Genomic DNA, 27,344 nt, shown 5'->3' on the forward strand with positions numbered 1-27,344 from the left:
GTGCATACTTGTAGTGGCAAGCTGACACCTGCTTAAGTTGGTGCCCTAAGCTGTTGTCAAGTCCTTCCCTGTCTAGGACCTAGCTTTAGCCCCTCTGCAGACCCACCCTTAGCATGTCACACCCATTCTGATTTAACACTAAACTAGATCCTGTTCTTGTTTTCTATCACTCAATTCAGAACTGACACCCGAAACCGATGTCCGTCCCCACTATGCCTTCCGATTATCCTCCTAGGACCCCAAATGGCCCACCTGCCAATTGATCTTCCTGACATGGACTTAACACTCCTTGATCATCTCCTCACCATCGCTATAATGTTATACCACTTGACTAGAAATCCTCCAATAATATATCCTGTTGTATCTGATGGGCCTGGGTAACCTATCTACGCATTACACATATCAATCAATCTCATACAAGAGGTTGCCCGTCCCCGTTTCAGGGTATTTGGAATATGCTTTAACTTTTAATTCACAACCCTTCCACCAAAATAGAAATTCCACAATTTCCTACTGACCACTAATTCTTACTCTTCTTATCATTTCTGAGCCTCCATGCACATAGTATCACATGACTCCCCCCTCTCCTTCCTGTCCTACTACTCCCCTCTCTTTCCTTCTTTCTCTCGTCTTCATTTATTGCATCATTGGTACACTTGTGGATGTTATACATCTGACAATTCCACCTGGTTCACTTCACCCAGTCCTACTTGATCCACATAAACAGGTACCAACTGCTTCTATTGCTTATTATGTACTGGATTTATGTCTATTCTTGGTTCATACCTTTATCATCTGTATCTGTAAGTGTCATATTACTGTATACCTCGTGCAACTGTCGGATGTTGAATCTTTTTCTTCTCCCTCCTCATTTTCTCTGTACTGTTTTTCATTATAAAAATTAATACAACGTATTCAACAAACAAAAAAGAGAACTTTCAAACCAAACCTTGGTCTACTTCTGTTTGTGTGTTGGCTTTACGTGACCTCATGAGACCTCCGTTCCACAGTATCGCCCTGTATCTCCCAAATCAGTGTCTATCCCAGGATGTCTGTACACTTACTTATCTGCACACACATTCTAAACAGACACCCTGAAAAAAGGATCTAATTGAGGCTCTCAAAAGCACAGCGCCTGCCCTATGACACCTTTGTTCTGAAGTAACACCACTAAACTTGTGCAGTCCAGCATCTGTGTGGACTAGTCCTTACTCTAATGCGCCACTTCTGGAGAGACATCCCAAAACAAGTGCCTTTATGCTGCACCAAAGCAACAGATTTATCCATACCCCATGACACCCCCAGTCAAAAATTATATGGCCAAGCCAGTATTTGTTTCAGAATCTCTGTAGACTGGTTCCTGCTTCAGAACACCTACATTTTAACAGCTCTCCTAAAAAGATTATTCACATCCGACTGCAAGCTAGAAACACAAGGTAGAAATGCCCAATTGGTGGTGTCCAGTTGCCTTGCAATTGGCATTCAATGCGTACCTAACTTGTAACCAGCCAGCACTCACCAAATAGTCCACTGGCAATCATGTAATGAACACTCCTGGACACTTGAAGATCTTGATTGTAGTGAAGTTTATTCTGCATCAAACCCTGCGACACCCAAAGCCAGGTACCACAAGCAACTGTCAAAACCACATTCTAAAAACAACCAACATAGAACACACTAGTCACATGATTCTGGGCAAATCACTTAATCTCCCCGTGCCTAACAAAGAATGAATGTGTGTCCTCATGTAACGTAACTGGTGCTATGTAAAGCGCTCTGATACCTGATTGGATTCGGGTCAAGTTCGCACTATATAAAACTCTGCAGAAAAAAAACAACATGCTAATACATAGCTACCAATCTAATACATGGATAACATTCCTGCAAAGCTATGACTAACATCCCTGAAAACATATAACCTAACACCCAGCCCATATTTTCTTCAAGCACGTAACTAAGATCCAACTGGTGCTCAACAGCTATACATCCATGCACCAAACTGGTGCCTGAAACATCAATGCAATGCATCAGAATCTATGCTCTTCAGTACATCCATATACAACTGGAAACCAAAAGGCAGTGTTGGAACAGTCTGCACAGCCTGCCCACCATCAGATCCCATACCAAGCTATGAGAGCCCAGGTCTCCTTGATTACTGGCTCTGACAGATCATGTCTTCTCTGCAGATGTTCGTTCTGGATAAAGTTGACGGAGATGTCTGCACCCTGAACGAATTCAGCATCACTGGCTCCACTTACGCACCAGAGGGAGAGGTGTAAGTACTGCTGCCTGAGTTCTTCTGTTACACTTCGTCTCTCTGCTTCTTGCTATTCTTTTGTGCTTCTTCTCTGTTCCTCATTGATTTACTCTCCAACCTTTAGTGCTTTTCTTTTGTCCCTTGGTGCTTTACTCTTTGCCCCACATCGCCTGTTACTAACCTCTTTTCCACTCTTTGGGGGAGGTTTACAAAAAAATTTCGGTGCGCTGTGTTTCACCACAATAGGTAACGCTGTGCTCCGACTTTTCTAAAACGCAGGAATGCGCCATATTTACAAAAAAAGGCTCACCCCTCTGATTACTCTAGGGCTGGTGCTTATAAAGCTGCCTTGCGCCAGAGAAGGCACCCTTGCACCATGTTGCAAGTGGGCCTACGCTGCAGGGGTGATTGTTTATGTGCATGAAGGGACACTTACCTGCACATAAACAATCAATATTTTCCAATTGCTCTTTCTATGTGTGCTGCAGAATGCAGCACACGTGGAAAGAGCAAAAAGCTAGGAGAAATAATTTCTCATCGTATTGCCAGTCTAAGACAAGGTATTTCTTGGTCTTAGTTTAGGCGCTGCCCCAAGCATGTAAATATGGGGTTGCGTCAAAAAGGAATGGGTGTTGCGGCAGAACGCCCACTGCAACACCCATTGCAACACCCACTGCATGCTCCTTTCACGCTAAGTGAAGCATTAAAAGGAGCCTTATTTACAAGGCGGCGTTAAGCCACTTTAAGGAGAAGGGGCTATTGCCACCAGAAGGTCGCTAAAAGTGACATTCTGGTGGCGATATCTCCCAGTAAATATGCCCTTTTGGTTCTCAGTTCTTTCTCTCGTCATCTCCTTGAGATTTTCTTTATATTTGTTAGTGCTTTCCACTTTATTCCTCAATGTTTTTGATCTTTCCTTTGTTTTTTCACATATGTCTAGGTCATGATTTTCTCTATTTTACATTGCTTTGCCATCTCCGTTGCTTAATGTTTTTCTCTTTTTCTCTGCCTTTTTCTAACTGTTAGATAGTACATTTCCCTTTCTGTTTCTCAATATTTTTCAACCTATTTTGTATTTTCTCTCTAGTCTCCACTGCTCTTATAGCTATCCTTTTCAATGTTTTCTCTTTCTTCACTAACTTTCCTCTCATGCTCATCACTCTATGTTTTGCTTTTTTTGTTTTTAGCACCGGAGTATGCACTTTTCTTCCTCTATTCATTCTTGTTTATCTTTTTATGATCTTGTATGCTTTTATCTCTAGTTTCAATTTATTTTTCGTATAATCACTGTTCTTGTGGCGCTTTACATATCTGCTATTCTCTCTGTTGCTATGAGCTCCTTTCTTTCTACTTGTGCGCCTCTTTTCCCATTGCTTTATTCACTGTTTTTTCATTGCTTTACTCTCGCCGATCCTCTGTCCATCTTTATCTCTTTGCTGGTCCTCTTTTCTCTCTGCTCTATAGTGATTTTTACACCATACCTCTGCAGTCTTCTGTCTGTTCTTAACTGCTCTATCTCTTCCTCAGTGCTTATTTCTAACTCCCTCTCCCTTTCCCTTGCTCCAATTTTTCTATTCTTCCTCAGTCTGAAGAACGATAAACAAGTGAACAGCGGTCAGTATGATGGTTTAGTTGAATTGGCCACTATCTGTGCTCTGTGCAACGATTCCTCCCTGGATTTCAATGAGGTAAAAAGAGAACGTGTGCTCTTAAATTCTCCTTTTTCTACCTTCCTATCTCCTTCCTTGAGACATGCTCAGATTATGTGCATCTTTATATTAGGGGCTGAATACAGGCCGTGTTATCATACCTCCAAGGTGTGCCCTATTATACCTCATTTTGAGCTCTGTGAGTGCCAGAATGTCTAGGGAAAAACAACAGGAGTATAACCCATAAACCTAGTTGAGATCTGGGTAGGTAGATTTACAAATATGCAACAATATCTCAACCGGATTCCTTCAAGATAATTATGCTTGTATGTGCAAGACATTACAATAGAAGAACAAAGATGAGAGACTCCAAGTTATTTGCTAAATGTGCTCTTTAGGCATCATATATTTAGAGGATTGAAATACACATAACAGTTATACCAGCACTGTTGAGCATGTATGCAGTGGCAACCCAAAAGAAGTGCACATTGTGCTCGTGATAAAACGTGACGGTGCAAGTGACAACGTGAGAAAAACACAGCGCAGGGCGCAAGGTGAAGAATAAAATACAATATGTACAAAATTATTGGTTCACATCATGATTAATTCGAAAGGATAGGCTATGATTTTCAGCGATTCCGAGAACCAAAGTACGGTGTGCGCCAAAGGATTTTTGCTGATGTGGGAGGGTCGATGGCGTTTCGATCTTTTCAAGTTAGGATCATCATCAGGACCGGGTGGCCAAATTGATGAGTGCTGTGGCACGAAGAAATCAGTGCGCGCTGGAAGAAGGGCCGATTTAGGATGCCAGGAAGGCGTCTTGGGATGTCAGCTGTACAGCGCTGACCGTGCGAGTGAAATCTGAAATAAGACGTAGGGCGCAATAAGGGTAAGCACAGTCTGGGGGAAAAACCAAGTGGGGGCGTGGAAGGAAACTCACCATCTGGTGGAGGAGAAGGGGGGGGGTTTAAGGAAATAGAAATTTAGTTATTTAGTTGCAGGGTCGGTGCCCCGATCCGCTGCACAGGATCCGGGAGGTATCCTCGGTAGGGTGTTTCTGGGCGAGGGAATGAATCCAAGGAACTGCGGTGGACGAGTATCGCCGGGCCGCCACCAAAGTGTGTGGGATTCAGCCGGTGTGGAGGCCCGGCGATACTCGTCCACCGCAGTTCCTTGGATTCATTCCCTCACCCAGAAACACCCTACCGAGGATTCCTCCCGGATCCTGTGCAGCAGATCGGGGCTCCGACCCTGCAACTAAATAACTACATTTCTATTTCCTTAAAACACCCCCCTTCTCCTCCACCGGATGGTGAGTTTCCTTCCACGCCCCCCCTTGGTTTTTCCCCCAGACTGTGCTTACCCTTATCGCGCCCTACGTCTAATTTCAGATTTCACTCACACGATCAGCGCTGTACAGCTGACGTCCCAAGACGCCTTCCTGGCATCCTAAATTGGCCCTTCTTCCCGCGCGCACTGATTTCTTCGTGCCACAGCACTCATCAATTTGGCCACCCGGTCCTGATGATGATCCTAGCTTGAAAGGATCGAAACGCCGTCGACCCTCCCACATCAGCAAAAATCCTTTGGCGTACACCGTACTTTGGTTCTCGGAATTGCTGAAAATCATAGCCGATCTTTTTGAAATAATCATGGTGTGAACCAATAATTTTGTACATATTATATTTTATTCTTCACCTTGCGCCCTGCGCTGTGTTTTTCTCACGTTGTCACTTGCGCCGTCACGTTTTATCACGAGCACAATGTGCACTTCTTTTGGGTTGCCACTGCATACATGCTCAACAGGGCTGGTATAACTGTTATGTGTATTTCAATCCTCTACATATATGATGCCTAAAGAGCACATTTAGCAAATAACTTGGAGTCTCTCATCTTTGTTCGTCTATTGTAATGTCTTGCACATACAAGCATAATTATCTTGAATGAATCCGGTTGAGATATTGTTGCATATTTGTAAATCTGCCAGAATGTCTAGGCACTCACATGCCAAACACATTTCCATTGTTTGCAAAGACCATAAAAAACACTGGAGGAACACATCCCTTGATATTTGTTCATTGCATATATTTATACATAGTCCATCAGGGCATGCGAGGTACAACTTTTTAGTTTGTTTATATTTTTCAATAGGACAGTCATGGGGTTTAATAGTATGCCAACACTTTTTGTGTTGCATGAGATCAAACATATGACATTTGTCAGTTGGTTATTACACGTGTAATATCAGACTGAAGGAGTGATATAAGTGACTAGCACTATGTGTGCGATATCTGGCCAGAAACATGATCCGACTCATGATCTTATGTCAGATGACCACTATGTGTACAATATCTGTCTTGAGAAGTACAAGAGCAAAGAAGTGATGGAGAATGGTGTGATATGAGACAGGTACTAAGTGCTATATACCAGGCTAATCAAATAGTAGTATTTTTTGTAATATGAGAAGGGCACTTCAAAGCATATGTGATAGCTTAGTTTGTTTATGTACTTATTTGTGCATTTTTATGTACCAATCATTTATGTTTCACCACTGTATCTAGCAAAAATGGTAGTACAAAAGGGCCTATTTACCCTTTGAAATGAAATGAAAGGATTTTTTTATTGCACAATTACTTAAAATCATTTGCAATATGTCCTGAATAAATAAAACAATTGTTAAAATTCGTCAGAGTTCGCACTTTAAAAATATGAATAGTGCCTGTTCTTCCAAAGGGGCTTTTGCGTGTCTGAATCCCATAAAAATATCTCTTCGCAGCCGTTAATTTAAAAGTTAGTGTTGGTTTCCAGTCTTGATGCTCCCAGGAAGCAAGAAAGAAAAGGGCTGGTAGCATCCATTCGTAACACCGTATTAGCTAACAGACTCAAAGCTTATAGTGCCGGAGTGCCTTTAATAGCATAATGAAGATTGTGTTGTAGCTGCCTGACAGGACTCTTCACTACGTGCTTACTTGTAGTTCGTGCTATCCCCAGTCGTATCGTCAAGCCCTTCTTGTTCAGATTGCCGGCCACGCACCTCTGCCATACATTTCCCAAATTTGCCCAGTTCCATTGGTGTGGTGCAAGAGAACAAAGCAGATCCTGCTTCTTTGTATGTCCAGACTCTTTTGGAGAGGCACATCGGGTTTAACAGCTTTCGACATTGCAGTAGCAGACCTGCGCAACAAAACAACAGATGCAGCAGGGACTCTTCTTTGTACTTGCAAATTCTGCATTTGGTTGTATGGGCCAGACATTTCCAGCTAGTATTTAGCTCTTTTACTGGCAGGGACAGAAGCCTGGCCCATTGAATGTCATTTAAGCAGTTCCTTCCCAGTGCTTGGTTCAGATACTGCTGTATTCTATGTTCCTCATATGATGTAATTAATCCAGGCTGGCTGCCCCTGGTTAAGTAGTGTAGTATATCTGCTTCTTGTGATAGTTGCTGGATTTGTTTGTTTAATGCGTTTTTAATTGCCACATAACTTCTTCCTTCCAGGCACCAATTTTGCATTGCTAGCCCAAGTACTGCCACAGCTTTTTTCATGTACGTGTTCCATGGGTTGGCCGTCCGTTCATAAATGAGTTTGAGCATGTTTTTTCAGCTTCTAGCGGGTGCTTCAAGTACTTGGTAGTAGTATTTCGCCTGTGTTCCCAAGCATTCATAGTTTTGCTGGACCAGGCCAAACTCCAGGTGGATCAGGTTGTTGCGGGTGTATTTTGCTCAATTAAAAATGCTTTTGTACATTTGGCATTGAGATTTTCTAAGCAGTCTGTCCATTTGGCCAGGGAACACCTGTTGTGCATCGCCCGCTATTGCCATTATTTTGCATTGCATGACCCTTCTAATTGGTACCTTCGTTGGACTGTGCAGTTTCCTGTGGAGTTTGCTTAAGGCGTAAATTGTCGACGTCATTCTTTGTTGGTGTGTAGTCTCCTTCCCAGTGTCGCTAAAGTGTGCCCCCAGGTATTTGTATGTTTTTGTGGTGGAGTTTATCTGGTCACCCACTCCCCATTTGGGTAAGGCTTTTTTCGTACAAGGCCCAAAAACCATTACTTTGGTCTTGTTTGGGTTTACAAACAGTTCATTACTTTCATTGTAGTTTTTAAGAGCGTTCAGTTCCAATTTGTAAACCAATGTTGTTGTGACCCATAATTACCAGGTTGTCTGCATATTGTAATATTCCGAATCTGTTGGAGCCGATTTAAGGGATTGCAAAGTTTGCATTTTGGAGCGTCTTCCCCAGATCTGCTGTGTATAAATTGACAAGAGTTGGGGCAAGGGCACAGCCCTGTTTTATGCCGCGGTCTGTATAACGTTTTTTTGAAATCGTGTTTAATGCTTATTTGATTCTTACCCAGGTTTTTTTTAATAGGGCAATGACTGTGTTCAAGAGGCCTTCTGGGATGCCCCATTTCCTTAGCTTGTTCCAAAGATTATGGCGGGAGACCCAGTCGCACGCTGCAGATTATTCGACGAAGCAAGCAAAGAATGGTTTTTTGGTTTTGATGTGTGCTTGCTGGCCCAGATAAGATAGTGCCATTATGTTGTCGACTGTCGACCCACCTGTGCAGAACCCAGTTTGATTTGTGGGGAGAATCTCTTTATCCTCGATCCATCTGTTCAGGTCTACTAACAGAGTGCCGGCGTCTGCTTTCCCTTCAATGTCCAGAAGGTCGATCAGTTTGTAGTTTTTTGAATCTGTATTATCTCCCTTCAAGAAAATTGGCTGTAGAAAGGAGCCACGCCATGACTCAGGGACATCGGCTTGCAATCTGCATACAGTGAACAAGGTGGATAAGACTCGGGCTGTCCTTAAACATTCCCGCCAGGAGGCTTTTTGGGCCTGGAGTCCTGTCTCTTCTTATCTTTTTTATCATCTCCCTGACAGCTGGAGCATTTTGGTCTATTCCTCCATCTTCTGCCCTGGGAGAACCATCTCTGTCTGCTCTCTCAACCGGGAAGTCTTCTATGTTGGCCTGCACGGGCCACACTTGAATTTCTACGTAGATTGTGGCTATGCTTCAGCTGGGATGGAGTTGCATCGGTCCACTTTGTCGTTTTCTAGCGGGGCTATATATTCCCAAAACTGCCTATGTTTGTGGCTCTTTGAATGCTTGTGGATTTTGATCCATTCCTCCTCAAGTTGCTTCTGTTTTAATTTCCATGTGAGGTGTTTTCATTCCAAGTGAAGTTCTCTCCACTTTTGCTTGGAGACTTGTGTGCCAGTATTCGAATGATTCCTTTTTGCCCGTCTTGGGTTACTAGTGGACTCCTCAGTGTCATGTTGTCATGCCAGATTTGCAATTATACTGGGTTTTTTTCGAAAGAGCTTTTCCTTATTCTTCCCTGGAGGGTTGTTTGGGGGCCCAATGTCCAAGTTCCCCCAGTTTTTGATAGTGTATTCGGGGGTTGTGCAATTGTCTCTGCCTTCCTGTGGTATTTTCTATGCTGTTAGATTTACTACATTTTGTTCATTCCATCTGATCCTTCTGATTAGTGAGCATTTCTTATTACCCCTTGTGTGGGCGAGGTAAAGAGTTTGTTCGCGTTATTTGCTATGTATCCTTAGATCCGTTTGGAGGATTGCATGATCACTTGTTTCATGCACCATCATTGCAAAATGTTCCATGTTTGGGATAAGACTGCCGCAAAGAAAAAAGTAGTCGATGGTTGTGCGATTGTTGTATGAAAGAATTTTTGGAAGGTTTTGGACTGTAGTTTTGCAAGAAGCTATTGAAGATTTTTTCCGACTGTGCTAAATGCGATGTTCTGCTTGTGTCGTTCCCAAGGTGATCGAGACTGAAGTCTCCTGTAATCACCTTGGCGATAGATGAATATGTGCACTGGATTTCCCCTATTGTGATGATCGCAGATCTTGTTGCTTCCAGTTTGCCTGACCCTGGACGTTAAGGTACACATTAAGAGCGAGGATCTTCCTTCCTTGTCCTTGTTATTTTCCACTATGAACGCCTGCAGCATTTCCGAGTCTATCTTGTTTTTTTTTGCTGTGAAATCTGTTGCATGTTTTATGTATGTCGAGATTCCACCAGATGGTATGCCATACTATTGATTTTTGGTCGCTGGTTTGCAAAACCCTCCATATGTGTAGCCTTGGTTGCCCAGGAATCTTGTAGGCAGACGATGTCCCCCTCCTGCAGCATCTTCCTGTCAGATTCATGCTTTAGAGCTCTCTGAATTCCGGCAATGTTCCAGGATATAATTTTGATGCCAGATTGTTTGGCGTTGGTAGCTTTCTGGTCTCCTTTCCCCCGTCGCTTACTGGGTTGTTGTCACGCTGCTCTGAGGGATCCTCCCTGAAGTTAGGAGTAGTTATTGACATTCTCTGTCTCGCTGCCTCTCCGATGGTGATGTTCTCCTTTTAGCACCTTGAAATGTGTCGGGCATTATTGTTCTTCTTTTTCGGTCGAAACTTCTTGAGGTCTTAAAAATATACTCACATTCTTGAAATTCTAAAACGATTGGCTCTTTGTGGTTCCTCTCAGTACGCTTTGCGAAGTTTCTCTGCAGTTACCTGAACCTCTTTGAGGGTATGTTGGCTGGGTTAGCATGTGGGGGTATTTTTCTTGCTTTACCTCTCGTATTGCTATGCTCAATTTTCAAAGTTTTCTTTTTCTCGGAGAACCATTTCTGCAGAGGAGGAATTGTTCCATGGGACTATGGTGTCATCTTGACTATTATTTTTGTCTCTTGTTTCAAATTGTATACTGACCTTGTCTTCACTTGTTATTCTCATTAGTGAGGGTATGTGTTGGAAAAGCCTCACTAGGTTTGCCATATTGAGTATGTCATGCCTGCCCTTTGATGTGTACTGAGGCTGAAATATGGTCTTCTATATGTTGCTTCTTTGGGCCGGATTTGATCTATTTTCCTTAGCAACCTGCAAGTATGTTGTTGTTTACTGAGCTTTATCATCAAATGGACCTCAAGGGGGGCTTTTTATTTTGGTTTTTGTTGAGGTTTGTTGTCTAGCAGTTGTGTGCTCATCATGATTGTAGTGGTATTTCTTTCTGCTGCCCTCTCCATGCTCTGACTTCCCAGTTTGACATTTTTTTTAATATGGCTGAGACCGCATGGGGTTCGCCTCTGCGATGGTGATTGTAAGGGTGAGTTTACTCCCTCTGTATTAGAGCCTCTAAGTGCCCTGAGTTGCTTAGGGTTATTTGTAAATATTGGGTATGGCTTCTTGGTTCCTGACACTTCCTCATTCGAGGTTTTCTGTCCTGTCGGTTGTGCTGGGGCATGGGGGTGCTGTCCCCAGCTCCTTCTGACTTGTGTCTTTTTTTGACATTTCTACTTTTTCCTAAGCTTTTTTAGCATGCCTTGACAGCGTATTTGCAGTGTTTTCTTGTTTAAAAACACTTGAAGTTTCCTGACTCATGCCTATATTGATGACTGTCATATTGTCTGTCTTTGCGGCCCAGAGGCGCTTATTTGATGGTTCAGGTTTTGGGAAGTCCCTTATTGCTTCTTCTTCTCCCTTGCCTGGAGAGTTCTGAGTTTGTAATCTGCGGCCCTTTGTCGAGTCAGGTCCTATAGGGACAGGTCTTGTTTTGACATTGATCGGATTTTGCAGGCAGGGCAGCTTAAAATCACTTAGGTCTTTTATCATTGTTAGCAGCACTTCCGGGAGTGTCGTTATTTTGCCTACAATGTCAGTACAATGGCACTACCTGGCTTTAAGACCCTTCTCAATGTTGTCAAGTTTGGCTAAAATTTTGGAAATCCCTAGGGCTATTGTTTGAATTATGTCCATTTGGATTTACAATTTATATGTTTGCCATGTGAGTGCATTGGTTGCCGCGATGAGAGTCGTGTTTATTGATGACAACAGCTTATCTTGGCCTTTGATAAGATCCAAACTTGAAGCAGAATTATCATGTAAGGGGGTGCTGTATGATTTATCCGACGCAAGAACGCAAAGATCAGGGAGCTTGGACTAAGTACTTACTGGTATGACCTTGCCCCCAGTCCCCAGTGTGGCAGATCCTGGCTTTCAGGGTCACCTACACTTGTTGTTGCTGAATTGTTTTCCAGCTGGCCCCTGACAATGGTGTGTGCATGTACACCCGCTCCAGCAGTATTGGTTCTGTTATTTTCTGCTGTGTGCTTTTGTTCTCTATTGCTCCTGGCCCAAGCTCTTGCTGCTCTCCGCCATTCCCTCTCTTAAGTGAAAATCTTGGCCTGGAGATTGGAATGGGGGATAGCTTATTCGAAGATGTTGTGCTGGTCGAAGGGGCTGGGGGTCGCCCTGCTCTTTGTTGTGTAATTTTGAATTCTGATGCAACTGAGTTGATTCTCATCTGTGTTCATGTCTATTATGGGTGTAGTCGCTGTTAGGCCAGGTGGAAGACCTCCTCTGTAAAAAGTGGATACAGTTAGAAAGTATTCAGTCAGTGTCTTGTGCTTCTGCCCCAGTCGGCCCTCCATTTTTTCCAATGACCGGATATTTCTGTTTGATGTGGGAGTGGCTAGGGACTTGTATTCTGTTGTCCTTTCTGTCTGTGTGTTGATCTTCATTGATGGGCACACACTGGCCTTTGTGTTAGTAAAGACAACCTCATCTGGGGATTTATGTTCTGATATACCTTTCATGCATGTATTGGTCTTTGTTGATGGACCTTGCTGTCCTTTGAGTTTGTGGAGGCATCCTCGCTTTGTAGGGCTGCTACCGTATTTTTTTGGTTTCTTGTTTGTAGCTTCATTTATTCACTTTCACCATTGACGCTGCTCTCCTTTGTAGGAAAACTCTGTGGACTATCTTCCAACCATTGGTAAAGCAGCAGCTCTGTCTTTTCCTTAAGATGTTCTTAGCCCTTCTGTGCCTGTGATCCTGAGTGATCTTTGCACAGTCTCTTAGATCCACTTCAAATGCCTCTTTTCCTCCCTTTAAAGCTAAGAGTGGGGTGAATGCTGGAGTCCTGGGGTTGTGGTAAGATGTCTCCCTCGTTGGTATTATCTTTAATAGGCTGTGACTGTCCGTGTCTTTTGGCCAAAGTTAGTACACTTTTAATTGGGGATTGGTTAGGCTATCAGTTGCGTTTGCGGTTGCTGCCACTGCTTTTTGAAAGGGATGCCCTTTGTGCCTGCAAGTGCCTCAGTCCAAAGACTTTTAAGGGTTTTAGACTGTTTTGGGTCGTAGGCTGCCTTGGTGCTCTAGGCTGCTATAGTCTGGTTCCCAATCCACATTGAGAGAGATAAGAAAATGTCTGTTTAGCGCTGCTCCATACTCTTCAAATATTTACATTCATTCTTGTGACGGTAATGCCGAGGTGGAGTACTGCAGATTCAAGCTGTGGCCTTCCTGCAGGGGGGTCCCTGTTTGTCACCAACTGCGAGTGGTTCACACCTAGGAGTCCCACAAGCCGCACCTAGCCAGGCTGCTTCCATGGATCCTTAACCTCTTCAGTGCCCATGACGAGATAGTCTCTTCATGGAGCACGGTTGCGCTGTGCCCATGACGAGACTATCTCGTCATGAACCCCACCCACTAGTGCAACGCCCGGCACAGGAGGGGGAAAGGGCGTGGCACTGAAGGGGTTAATGGAACACACTCTGTAGCGGCCAGCTACGGCCACTGCACTTGCTTTTTCCTGGCTTTTCTTGGCTTTTGTGATTGAAAGTGGAGCCTGAGAACCCCGCCGTCAGCAGTCTTCAGTCCACCCCTCCAAATTAGCCCCCCCCTCCAACCAGCGCGGTGTCAACGCCTGTGCTGAACTTGCCGGAGAGAATGGCTGGGGCTGGGTGTGTTGGTCCTGCTGCTGCTTGAGTTCTGGTCCACTCAAATCGACTCGGATTGGCTGCGGCTCTATGCTCCCTGCTCTCTGCGTGCTGCATCCCCTTTCTCTCTCTGCCCTGCATTTAGCGCTAGATTCAGGATGTTCCCAGTGGACTCCCACTGGGGCTGGTGCTACTGTTGGCTGGTTCTGGTGCTACTAGCGCTGCTCCTGGCTGACCAGAGGCAAGGGGAAGGCCAGGCTCTACTCTGCTGCCTCCGTGGGGGGGGGACACAAAGAAAGAGACTGAAGGCCCTCCGGGGCCTCAAAGCGTGGTAGCAGGTCAGCGGGTCGACAGAGGGACCGCAGCGGGGCAAGGACCCCCCACAAGCCTCACCCGATCTTCTCCTTGCCGGACTGCCTCCACGGGGAGGGGCATCAGAGAAGCAGAGGAATCAGCAGGGGCAGTGAGACGAGAGCTTTGAGCACCTTGCGCTGACGACTGACGTCTGGATTGGAACGGCGTTAGTGTTTCCGAGGGGCAGAGTTTACTGGCATTGACCATTGTTCCTTAAGTGTGGCCTATAGACTCACTCACCTTTTTTAAAGTTCTGCTGCTGTGTGCTTAACTCACCCTTGGCCTACATCAGGTAGATGTGGAGAGCTGCATAGCACAGGGCTAGTGACTCTGCGTTGGTTGTATGTGTGCCTGGGAAGGGTATAATATAGGCATAGAACAGTACTGTGCAAGACATGTCAAATTAGTGGATGTGCTGAGTGTGTGCTGAGTGTATGTATGCCTGTGAGGAAGACATGGCATGAAACATGTTGTGCTGAGCAGTGTGTGTGCAATGAAAACATGTGCCGGGTGTATGTGTGCTTGTGTGAAGTACAATTCATGAAGGGTCAAGTGTTGTACAGTGCACACATGGTGAGTGTGTGTGCTGGCACTGTGTGTGTTTGTCAATAACACACCCTGGTTAAATATAGAAAAGATTTAGTGCTCAACAGTGCACACAGTACTAAATGCATGTGTACATGTAATAGTACAATGCATGGAGGTACTAGTGTTGGAAAGTAAGTGTGCTGCGAATGCACACTGGGTAATTGTGCCCACAATGGTACATTAAATGGAGAACCCTGGGTTCCATTTTGGGAATCCCAGGCCTGCCTGAAGAATACATGAGGAGGAGAGGAAACCCCCCCCCCCCCCCCCCCCCCCCACCCCAGAAAGATTGTGTATTGCTGCATTCCTGGGATCTGGGTGGGACACACACTGGAGGAAAAAGAAGAATCCCTTTAAAATTCAAAATATGGCTCTTTGATTCAGTGAGAGCTCACAATGAAGGGGCCTGGACACATCTCAGAAGAGAGATGGGGCTGATAAGGGAATCATAAAAAGTAGGGCTGGGGTCTGGGATTAGCTTTTGATGCACATATCACAGTGACTGACATCCAGGTGTGAACTCTGAACACTCCCATAAATGATGATGTGGGACAATCAGCTTCGGAGTCTTACCTGCTATGACAGATATTTTTCATGAGGAAAGAAGAAAGAGAGGTGTCCATGTCAAAAGAAGCAGAGCCCCAACATAAAACTCCAAATAGTCACATTTGGTATTTGGAAAAGGACTGTTAGAAAAGGAGTTTGAGCCGCTAAAAATGTTTTGTCTGCTTAGCAGCCAGACTGGCTGTGTAAGAAAGGGAAGCTCTGCGAGACTTTTGCCTGTGGCCAGGACTGAGGACGTGCTAGTCTCCCTGTTGGGTGAGAGGACATCACCCAGGACACCAAGATCACCTGCACTGTAGCTCCGTTGCCTGCCTGCTTGCCAAGACCAGTGTGCCCTGTGAGGGAGAGGAGAGCGTTGAAGGGAGTGAGGTCCAGTCGGGGGCCCTGCATAAGGATTTCCTGAGTGAGATGTTAGGCTGTGCATCGATCAGGCGTTGCCCTGTGCAGTGTCGGCTCTGGGACCCTGGTATGTAAGAAGAGGGCCACCTTGTTCTGTGCGGGGAGCACAATGCTGCACAGCCATGCTACAGTGGCATTGTATGCCACAAGGGGTCACCAGTGAACTAAGTTTGGCCCAAGAGCGACCCTGTATGCCAGTAGAGGCCACCTTAGTGAGGGCAATCGCATAAGGGAAGTCTGCGCCCAGATCATGAGTACTGTGGCAACCCCTGGACTTTTTGGTACCACTTTGGCCAGGGTCTGGGTCATTATCTGGACCGAAGAAATACTGCTGTGATCGGCAGGTCAAGTCTGCATGCTGTGATCTTCATCTGATGGATTCCCAGAGTATTACTAAAATGACACAGAAAATATTGTACACTTGTTGGAGGATCACACAAGCACCCACACCCCTCCCCGCCTAAGGGAAGAGCAACTTACCACTGTGTCTACTGAGCAGGAACAGGGCCACCAGCCGTGCTGCTCGACAGAGAGAAACTGCATCGCCAGGAGGTGCTGTGTTCATTGCAAGCGACCCAACTTTGCTGTACATGATCTGGACTTGTGAATGCTCAAGGAGAGGGCACTTGCTGCACCTCTGAACACTGTCATACCACCAGAGTCGGGAAGACTGGAAATGTGCCTTTGGGGCCCTGGGAACGTGCGCCTAACGGTGCTGAGGCACCATTGACACTTTTGACTAATTTCTCAAGAGACAAAGAGAGAACTCTTGAGTACAGCTTAATAGCTTGCTTTCCCTGGATGCAGTCACCAGTAAAAGGGCAATAAACCAAAACACGTTACATGAAGGAGGGTGGGACAATGATTTGCCTGACAACTACTAGAGCCCAACCTCAAAGGGGATTGTGTTATTGCTTGTGAATGTCGTATACCTTTGCATGTGTAGAGTTAGAAATAAAATACTCTTTTATTCTATAAAATCAAGTATAGGGCTTGACATTGATTGCACTTTGAGTTATGATCCAGTTTATTGACCTGTATCAACACCCCCCCCCCCCCCCCCCCAAGGGATCCTTGACTGTTCGATCACAGCTACCACTGAGAGTCAAGGGTAGGAGGGGACATGGCGTAGTTGCGCTGGACCCATTGTAAGTCGGGCCCCTGAACATCAGGCGTAAAAGTCCCGAACCACCAGGATTTGGTCTAGTAGCCCCTATTGCCCCGGGCCCTCTGATAGGGGTTCTGACAAAGACTTAAAGGTAAAGAGTTAAAGACATCTAAAGGAGCAGTAGTCAAGGAGTGAGAAATTCAGGATAAGAATGAGAGCTATAGCTGTGTTGAGGGCAATAAGGGAACATAACTTACAAATGCCCTAAAGTAAAAAGGTGAGACTTGTTGAGAAATGGTCATAGGGTGGTCAAATATAACAAAAATGTTTTGGGATAACATGGGAAATGGAAAGACAATCATAGCAGTAAGAGTTAGGGACGCAAAAAAGTAGGTGTTCATTCTAGAATGCCTCATATGAAGGAGAAGACATCCATGAATAACTAGCTGATAGGCAGTTTGAAATGAGTGGGATGAAAAGGGGAATAGCTGGAGGGTAGGAAGATGTAGATCTGAGAATCGTCTGGCTAAAAGAGATAAGGCAGAAAAAATGAAAAGTTCATAACCGAAAGAGGAAACCTGAAACTGGAAAAGAGTAGGGGATCAAGCACACACCAAGGTATATCCCAAATTTTGAATTTATAGGAAATTTGATAAAACATTGTTAGAATATGAGCTAAAAATAATGTGGGTGATTTCAATCAGCTTGCATGGTGAATTATGGTATATAAATAATAAATAATATATGTGTTGTTAGACGAGGCACAACACATATATCACATGAAACTCCTTTACTCAGTAAGAATAATCCTTTTAAACAGGCATTACTGTTACTCACCTGATGATTCCATCTTTTCGTTACAGTCTAAAGGAGTTTTCGAGAAGGTTGGTGAAGCCACAGAGACTGCCCTGACCACCTTAGTGGAAAAAATGAATGTGTTCAACACCGACGTGCGTAGCCTGTCCAAGGTGGAGCGTGCCAATGCCTGCAACTCTGTAAGTATGTCTTAGTATAAATGCAACATGGAGAGTGTTCCTTGGTCTCAGGGTGTCTTCAGATTGTCCTGAACCAATGGGGGTGTCTCCATACTCATTCCTCTTGTCACCAGCTATGCATCAACGTATTCACTAGTTCTTGCAGTGTTTTTTGACTAGTGTTTTCTAAGGTGTTATCCTGAGTGATGTTGTTTGGTTGGGAGATTGCTTTTATGAAAGTAGCCTTCTGATGTTAGTTTGATGGCGGATTGATTGCTTATTCTGTTTGGGTGGTTTTGGTCGAAGATGTGTTGGCTGCAATGAAAAACCTGTCATGAGTGGTTGAATAATGGGTTGGCTTGTGTGGTATCCTTGTAGGTGGAATTGCTTTGAAAATAATTTTAGCAATGTTGCAAGAATAGTAGTTTGGCTGGGGTTTGTATCTTGGTTGGGTTGGTTTGATAATAGGTTGTTTTTGAGATTGCATTCGGGCACTGTTGGCTGCACAGTAGTTCTGTTGGGGTGGTCATCTTGTAATGTAGTCTTATTTAGATGTTGGGCTTGTTTTTGGTAGTACTCTGGGGTAATTTTGTAGGCAGTACTTTGATTTGCGTTTGTATCTAGGTGGTATTGGTTGGATCATGGGTTGCTTTCTGGGAGAATCCTCTTTGTGGTAGTTGGATAGTGTATTATATGGGTTTGGAAAGGTACAATGGTATGGTTAGATGGATGGATGGGAGTTTAGGTTATGATGGTATCCTGCTACTGTTACAGGTTGAATTTGATGATTGGACTGTAAGGATGTATGTGTCAATTTGGATTTATGGTGTGCTATATTGGTAGTGATGGGTGCATGTGCGGTGGTTGATTTGGGGTGTTTTCCAGTCCCTGCTTTGGCTAATGAGCATGGTCAGATGTACTTCCTTATTATTATGTCTCTAATACCTCACCCTCTTCATCTTCTCACAGGTCATCAAACAGCTGATGAAGAAGGAATTTACTCTAGAATTCTCCAGAGACAGGAAGTCCATGTCTGTGTATTGCTCGCCTGCCAAGGCATCCAGAGCTGCAGTTGGAAACAAGATGTTTGTCAAGGTGGGTCCTTGGCTCCCGCAGACTCAGCCAGACTCTGTCTCATCAGGGGGCAGTCATATGTGAATACTTCCTAGTGAATAGTGAATTTTTGTGTTCTTGTGTGTGTGGGCGATGCTGAATATGTGCACAAATGCTGATTCATATGCACTGATGTGTTACTGTAGGTCTACGTTTAAGCTAGTCTGAATGCCTCAGTGTTTTTGTCACCATATATGTGCACAGATACATCTCTATGGCCACTAAACATAGCTTTGTACCTAGAGGTGTTCCGCAGTGTGTCCTTGTGTCAAAATGTATTGTGTCAACACATCTGCAGCATTGCTGAAATAATAATATTTGAAAATGTCACTGTTTCTTCCAGGGTGCGCCTGAGGGTGTCATTGATCGTTGCAACTATGTCCGTGTCGGAACTACCCGCGTTCCCCTCACCGCTGCAGTCAAAGACAAAATCATGACAGTTATCAAAGAGTGGGGTACAGGCAGAGATACCCTTAGATGTTTGGCACTGGCTACCCGTGACACACCCCCCAAGAGAGAGGAAATGGTACTGGAAGACTCCACCAAGTTTGTCCAGTATGAGGTAAGTTGGATACCTTTACCACAATTCATACCCCTTTCCTTCATCCCTGCCGCTTCCACATCTGTGGCCAACATCATCAAATACGTTTCCTTACTGTCTAACAGCTGTTAACCCCCATTACCAGCACCATTTTTCCATTAGTTGTTTCTCTGAAATTCCAGGGTGGAGATATTCCCATTGAACATGTCCAAAAGGGCTGCATGACATCCTTGGAAGGCAGCTAAACCTTCAGTGAGTCACAGTGCAAGGTTTTGAATTAAGTTACAATAAAACTCATGCGAGAAAGTAGTGCACAATCAAGATGCTGCAAACAACCTGGCATAAAATAAATAAAACAAAGCCAGTGCATAAGGGCCAATTCCGAAAACAGGAAATTGAGAATAACCAGGATTCTTTAGGCTTTCAATTTTGAGGTCATTGCACCCTAGTGAACTTGGGTCCCCACAGAGTGTTCTTAATGTATATCTAAGGCTCTACCTCCTGTAATGAAATTTGAACTTTGTCCTCTTTCTTTTTCCTACAGGCTGATCTGACCTTCGTTGGTGTTGTGGGCATGTTGGACCCTCCCCGTAAGGAAGTCACTGGGTCCATCCAGCTCTGCAGAGATGCTGGAATCCGTGTCATTATGATCACTGGAGACAACAAGGGTACTGCCATCGCCATCTGCAGGCGTATTGGCATCTTCACTGAGGACGAGGAGGTCTCCAACCGGGCCTACACCGGGCGTGAGTTTGATGACCTGCCACCTGCCGAGCAACGCGAAGCCTGCAAACGCGCCTCTTGCTTTGCTCGTGTGGAGCCTGCTCACAAGTCCAAGATTGTCGAGTTCTTGCAGTCCTTTGATGAAATCACAGCCATGGTGAGTCTATGCCACCAGGGCAATTTGGTATTACAGAAAGGGCGGCAGACGCTTGTGCGGCCACATCTGTAATACAGACAGCGCTGGCGCATATGCTGCGCCAGTGCTATCTCAAGAGTGCTTTCCTCATTTGTATGGGGGCGTGGTTCCATGCAAATGAGGAAATCTCTGTACCCCTGTGCCCATGCCATACTATGGAAGCAGGTGCAGAGGTAAAGAAGCTGAGAAGAGGCCCCCAGCCACTCACTACACCCTCCCACAGGGGGATAAAGTGCAAGCAGGTGCTGCCAAGGCCAGACTAGGAACTCGAACTGGCCCTGGCAATTGAGTCGGACTGGCCACGGCCGGGGGGGGGGGGTTTAGGTGATTACACTGCAGCTGCTTTTGTCACAGTGGGCCGATATTGCAACTATGCTGCAAAAACAGCCCCGGTAACAAAAACGGCTCTCCAGGGGTCCAAAACTGCCCCCCACAATGGCGTCCCACCGGAGAAACACCCAGTGCCCGCTACGGCCAGTTCGGTCCTGGGTGCTGCCTGCACAGTGAAACATGGAGCGGCTTCGAAGCAGTGGTTCTGTATTTCACATGATTGCGCTGCATCCAGGGCAGCACATGGTCGGGGCTGCCCTGAGGGCAGTGTATTCAACCAATAGAGCGCAATTTCCCTGTTTGCGTAGAGCATACCTGTTTGAAACTGTGCTGTGAAGCAAACAGGGAAAGTGCGCCCTATACATAATAGGACCGCAGGGGGTATGAAAGACCATGCGTGTCTGTGCAGAATTTCTGTAGGTGATCGATCACTTGGTGGTGCTACGGAAAATGATTTACCACAGCAATTTTTCAGATTTTATTAACATGAATGTCTCACAGATTAAAGGGCCTTCCTGCAGTTACAGTGCTAATTGGGTATCCTAGGAGAATACCTCATGCTCCATCAGTTATTTGGCCAAAAAAAGGTTGTATTCAGTAACAATGCCCCAGAAGGTGGTATTCTAGAAGTTATTACAGACCATCATTTATTTTGTTGGTAACTTCCCCATACGTGTAAGTTTGACAGCAGTCATATTTCTTTTAGAAGCAAATATATTTCCATCCAATTAAAATAATTTCATTAATTATTCTGTTAGTAATAGTGCCTCTGTCCGTTATTTTACCAATTATCACCTGTCCCTCAATTATTGTGCCATTAATCAGCCTCTGACGTTCTCAAATAAAGACATAACACGGAGTTTCATTTTTTAGGAAATCAAAGAGGGATACAATTAGCTTTTGTTATTTAATTGGATCTAGCCATTTAACTGGAAGTCTGTGTGCGGAGCTTACCTATATTTCGAAGCATTTGAGTGTAAAGTGCAGCCTTGTACAGCGACCACAGGTCACAGGAAGTCTGTATTAATAAGCATGGTTTACGGAGGGTGGGAAATGGGATACTTCAAGAAAAGACCCTGTTGGTACAAGGAGCAACCACCTAAATGTCTCTACCTTCTCTCTATCCTCTAGACTGGTGATGGTGTGAATGATGCCCCAGCCTTAAAGAAAGCTGAGATTGGTATTGCCATGGGTTCCGGCACAGCAGTCGCCAAGTCTGCCTCTGAGATGGTGCTGGCTGATGATAACTTTTCATCCATTGTGTCTGCCGTAGAGGAAGGGCGCGCCATCTACAACAACATGAAGCAGTTTATCCGCTACCTGATCTCCTCCAACGTCGGTGAAGTGGTCTGGTGAGTGCTGCTCTTACCAATCACTGGATTGTTGGGGAGCTTCACACCTCTGTCAGTCAAGTCTCATGTTAGATTTCGATCAAGCTCATTACAGTACACCCCTGTCTAGACTCGTTTTCACGTGCACTTCTAGTCCATGTTTTATGGCTTTTTCATTCTTTTTTCTAGACACGTAGAGCCTCATTTATGGCATTTTGGCTTAAGGTAGCGCATCAAGGTGCTGCCTTCCGCCAAAGTGAAATGGCCGGAATGCGCCATATTTATGGCAATGCGGTGCATTCCTGCCTTTTCCCCCGCCGCTGGTGCCCTTTTGGCAGCCCAACACTAGTGCTGGCACCCTTGCATCATGGTGCAAGGGTGCCTCCGTTTTTGGTAGGATTGTTTTTGTGCAGGAAGGGGAACCTTCCTGCACAAAAACAATCCTAACAGGCGCTTTACCCTGGAAAGAGTAAAAAACGAGGAGAAATGAAGTTATTTCTCATTGTTACACCTCCCCTCTGGAGGCGTATGGATTTGGTGCTTCCACAGGTTTATATGCTTTTGTAAATCTGGGGCAGCATCATAATTCCATAGGTGTTGCGTTGGAAAACCGACTGCATCGCCCATGGAAAGCCTGTGGGACGCAGAGTAAGGCAAAGCAGCGATTTGTGCTGTGTCGCGTTACTCATGATTTATGAGGCCACTGAAAGCCACTCAGGGTGACTTTGTGTGGCTTATGAGAGGCCTGTGGCACACATGTATCCCTTTACATGGTGTGAATGTGATGCAGGCTCTCATACATAACCCCCTTAAACCTTTGATCTGTCTGCTTCTTAATCTGAGTTGCTGCCCATTTCTTGCTTCCTTTTCTCACTTTTCTGCGCTCTTTGTCTACCTTTCTCTTTATGCCTCCAGTATCTTCTTGACTGCTGCTCTGGGGCTGCCAGAAGCTCTTATCCCTGTCCAGCTGCTCTGGGTGAACTTGGTGACTGATGGTCTGCCCGCTACTGCTCTGGGCTTCAACCCCCCTGACTTGGACATCATGGGCAGGCCCCCTCGTAGCCCCAAGGAGCCCCTCATTAGTGGTTGGCTCTTCTTCCGTTATCTGGCTATTGGAGGTAAGATAATGCTGGACGGTTACAGAAAACTAACAATATATCCTTCCGTTGTAGGCACTGATCTTCATTTTTGATCTAATCAAAACCTTCATTGGTGAGGTGGAAGCACGTGAGGATCTGCTTCAGAACACTCACTGAAACACAAGAAGTTTCACTTTGAATCTTCTGACATTGGCATCTACAAAATGGCTGTAGCAAGCCAATGGCAAGGGCTCCCCCGTGAATCCAAGAAGGTTATCTACCTTTACACACAAACAAGCTCTTTCTACCATGGACTTCAGGGGCTTCAAAGCTCTTCTTAAAATGGAACTATTGCATAAGATTCTCGCAGGAACTACCAGCACACAAGAGGCCTGCTGATCACAGACCCTGCACCCACTAGAGATGCCCAGACCACAGATTGCAGTTCACGCAAATGTCTCATGCACAGAACAGATAACTGTGCAAGCCTGGTGCGCAAATTAGAATTTCTAATGATGACCCCACATGGCAATAAGATTTTCTCACCTCCTGCAACAAGATTTTCTCGCCGAGGGCCTCACACAAACACAACAAACTGCAAATTTGTTATGGTACCAAACACCCACCGTACAATTGGATGCTCAATCAAACAGACATACATACTTAGCCAATCAGAGGAGCTTTTAATTATTTCCAAAAGGGTATCAACTGAATTAACAGTCTCAGTACATCGGGCAAGGCATTACACACTAGTTACTCGCAATGACCACAAGGGATCTATCGCCATCTTTGTTTCATAAGACATTTAGGAGGCACTAACAGATAGTTGTACACAAATTGCCTCTAAGTACTGAGGGCACCTTAAACCTCCTTGTCACTGAGCTGATGGTATTTCCATTTCCAGCATCTTGCTCCCTGTATGTTTATGCCAAATACCCTCTACCATTCAGAGCCCAGGCCTGATAATATGATTCATTGTTATAGATGATCGGGCATTTGGGAGGCTGGCATCTTGAATCTGGTTTGCTCATTCATAAGATTGTCCATAGGCAGCCAAACTCTATGCAGTTAGGGAGTTTTCCCCACTGAAAGTCAGGATTTTCCTTAAGGTCTGTCCATCTCTGAGCATTTCTTATCATTCTGATCATACTGATACTGGTCATACCGACATGGCTGTTGGCACCGTGCGAATCTCAAAATTCTGTTTCACCAGCTGATTGTGTTATTGCACGGCTTTGTTGTCGCAATGTTAGGCTACGGGATGTATGTAGCTCCCAAGTCCCATTTTCAGTCTGTAACTACTGGTAGGTTACTTTGTTGTAGGCTTCTGTAGCTGGTGAATAGTGTGGGTGGTGCACAGTGCGTCTGAAATGGATAGACCGTTTTTATTGATGCTTCATCTGCAGGCAGCAGGTGCTATTTCATTATTTAGGTGCCAAGGCCAACTGTTGTGTGAATTCTGTATTCCTGATTGTTTGTCAAGTTGTGCTTCTAATGACTGGTACAGCAGGTATTCTTTAAACCTTGTGTGGCTGCTTAATTAGTGAGTTGTGTCGCTTTGGTGCACTGGCGCTGACATTGTGCGGACCTGAGCCTTGTATGGCTGCTGTAATATTGTGGGTGACTAGTAGTGCAGGAATTGTGTGGTGGAGCTGCCACTACCTGAAGTTTGGTTCGCTCTTTTGTTAGAAAATGGTGCTCCTGTTGTGTGACAAGGTGGGCGAGTCCATTTGGCAGTAAATACATTCTGCTTAGCTGCGTCATTGGCAGTTTTTCCTTCTATTTCAGGGCGTGACTTCTGCCATATGGCATAGCTGGTGAGGTCCACTTCTTTGTGTCAGAACCGGGCAAGGTTGATTCATTTCTGAGTTCTGAGGCGGCTGTATGCTATGGTTGCCTTGTTATCGACACTGATGGCGTTCTCTCCCCACAGGATATGTCGGTGCAGCCACAGTTGGTGCAGCTGCCTGGTGGTTCATGTGCTCCGAAGAGGGACCGCAAGTCACCTTCTATCAGCTGGTAAGACCGCGCAATGTGGCTTTTGGATATTGTGTCACAGATATACATATGTTCTCACCAGACAGACAGCTCCTGTCCGCGGAGAAATTAATGTGATTGTCTAGCGTTAGCATGATCCAGGAGTTCTCAGCTCGGCCTGAGATGAAATTATAAAGTATATCTAGTTATAATTCAGAAAATGGGTATTTAACAATCGTACATGCTTGTAAATTGTGAAGCCTCCTCATTAATCTTTTAATTCGCAGTAGAGCCTGTTGATCTCTCTCTAAACTCCAGTTAGCACCTGTTGTGAACTTTGGTGGCCACTGATGTGATGTGTTCTGGGGATTATCTGTTTGTAGCCAAACATTTGACGAGGCCTGTTTAGCCATTTCTGCGGCTCTAACCCACGTTTCCTCTTGTCAGTCCCACTTCATGCAGTGCACAGAGGACAACCCCGAATTCGAAGGGCTGGAATGTGAGATTTTCGAGTCTCCTGTCCCAATGACCATGGCTCTGTCCGTATTGGTCACCATTGAGATGTGCAACGCCCTCAACAGGTAAGCAGTCTCCTCTTTTGCCTGCTTCATATTCTTGCCTATGAAGAGACCACCTTCCTCCCATCGCTCACTCTCCATTTCTGAATGTGCATTTCGCCGTAACAGATATTTTGTGCACACAAATACTTGGGGAGAAACTGGTTTAGCACATGTAATTCTTCTAGCTTGTTACCGAAATGAAACTTACAGTTCACCTACCCTTGATAGCTTTACAGAGGTTTTCTGCCCATCTCACCTTTCTGAAACTGCAGTCTGCAAGGACTTGTTGTCTACCGTTGCCCTAATAATGTCTTATACAGTCACCGACGCCCGTTAAGTCACTGTGAGGGCACGAGAACATGATTCTACCAGCTTAACATGCATGCTGTGGGTAGCAGGATTGTGTTAGGTACTGCAGGCGGTTCTAACTCTGTCTTACTGCCCTTCTTTTCCTTTCTCTCTAACAGCTTATCAGAGAACCAGTCTCTAATTAGGATGCCACCATGGGTAAACATCTGGCTCCTGGGCTCCATCTGTCTCTCCATGTCCCTCCACTTCCTGATCCTCTACGTCGATCCTCTGCCTGTAAGTACCGGCTAACCATAGAGTCCAGCCTAACAGCAAACTAATCCCACTTCCCTTCACCAGCTTGGTATAGCAAAGTGTCACAGGTAGCCCATTAGGTGCCAAAATTCACCTCTCACACTAGAAGATGGTCCTGCAGAGAGCTTACAATTTGTGACACAGACCATCTGATAGTCTTATGAGAGGGCTATGTTTAGGTGATGTGAGAGCCAGAGTACAAATATCTCCAAATGCATAGCCTCTCCGATCATCCTTTAGATGCAAATGTGGTCACATGGGGCCAGGTTTACAAAGATGTGATGCTGCGCAATATAGCAGGACAACTTGCTACGCTGCGCCACATTGACATGGCAGGAATGCCCCATATCTACTCAGATATGGCACATTCCTGCTCTCTCCCTGCGCTAGAGCACATAGTGCAGCCTAGAGCCAATGCAGGCACAGGTAGGATTGGTTGTGTTCAGGAAGGGGCACCTTCCTGCTCAAAAACAATCCTTACAGGCTTTATCCTCTTTCTGTGTGTGCTGTAGAATGCAGCACATACAGATAGAGGAAAAAACAAGAATGATAAAGTTATTTCTTCTCTTTGTACCTCTCATGGGAAGGTGTACCTGTTTGACAAATTCAAAGGTTACCTATTGGTAGTTAATCTGGGGATGCACCAAAATCCATGGGTGGATGAGTAGAGCAAGATGGCTCTATGTGGCATTGTAAATCTTATTTAAGGCTTGCATTTCCTTTGTGTCACCTTACGTGACACAAAGGCAACACAATCCTTTGTAAATCTGGTACTTGGTGTGGTTTTGGATTGGTTCGATTCCTCTATTAAAAAAAGTGGCAGGCTTCCTTCATAGAGGCTGAGTTGTCTTTCCTACAATAGTTGATTAATAAATATTATGATTAAATTGCACTAGTTACATATGACATTGTTTGTGACTTAACTAAAATTGTGTCATCTCTGCAACTGGCCCAATTGAGTGGATTTTTGTTTTACATAATACAGGCATTCAGGGACGTGGCATTAGATTATGTTCTGGAGTACAATCTTATTTCTAAGCTTGTCAAATTGCTGTGTTGCCATTCCTATAGAATGAGATTCTTTTTTCAACCAAACCGCATTCAACCACCCATCTGATTGCTATCTTTTTCTCCTTGGTGATAAGCCTTCACCCCATTGATATACTCTTGACTGTGACTCTCACAGCAGGTAGACACGCATCTGTTGTTTTTTTAAGTCTCCATTGGCTTTTGATCACCAGTAGGGGCCAGCAGGTATA

General features: G+C 45.0%; 1 protein-coding gene across 2 annotated transcripts in view; it reads left to right on the forward strand.

Moving 5' to 3' along the window:
* Positions 1 to 27,344, forward strand: part of ATP2A1 (ATPase sarcoplasmic/endoplasmic reticulum Ca2+ transporting 1) — a 60,568-nt gene that overhangs the window by 22,835 nt on the left and 10,389 nt on the right. For both annotated transcript variants that reach the window (XM_085618945.1, XM_085618944.1), the window contains exons 10-20: positions 2,187 to 2,275; positions 3,843 to 3,945; positions 17,522 to 17,653; positions 18,602 to 18,727; positions 19,089 to 19,307; positions 19,831 to 20,166; positions 21,667 to 21,887; positions 22,782 to 22,984; positions 24,879 to 24,964; positions 25,370 to 25,503; positions 25,950 to 26,067. In XM_085618945.1, the coding sequence (XP_085475071.1) occupies positions 2,187 to 2,275; positions 3,843 to 3,945; positions 17,522 to 17,653; positions 18,602 to 18,727; positions 19,089 to 19,307; positions 19,831 to 20,166; positions 21,667 to 21,887; positions 22,782 to 22,984; positions 24,879 to 24,964; positions 25,370 to 25,503; positions 25,950 to 26,067 (1,767 nt within the window). The remainder of the gene's footprint in view (positions 1 to 2,186; positions 2,276 to 3,842; positions 3,946 to 17,521; positions 17,654 to 18,601; positions 18,728 to 19,088; positions 19,308 to 19,830; positions 20,167 to 21,666; positions 21,888 to 22,781; positions 22,985 to 24,878; positions 24,965 to 25,369; positions 25,504 to 25,949; positions 26,068 to 27,344) is intronic.

Source organism: Triturus cristatus, chromosome 7 (genome assembly GCF_964204655.1).
Source record: "Triturus cristatus chromosome 7, aTriCri1.1, whole genome shotgun sequence".
Classification (NCBI taxonomy): Eukaryota; Metazoa; Chordata; class Amphibia; order Caudata; family Salamandridae; genus Triturus; species Triturus cristatus.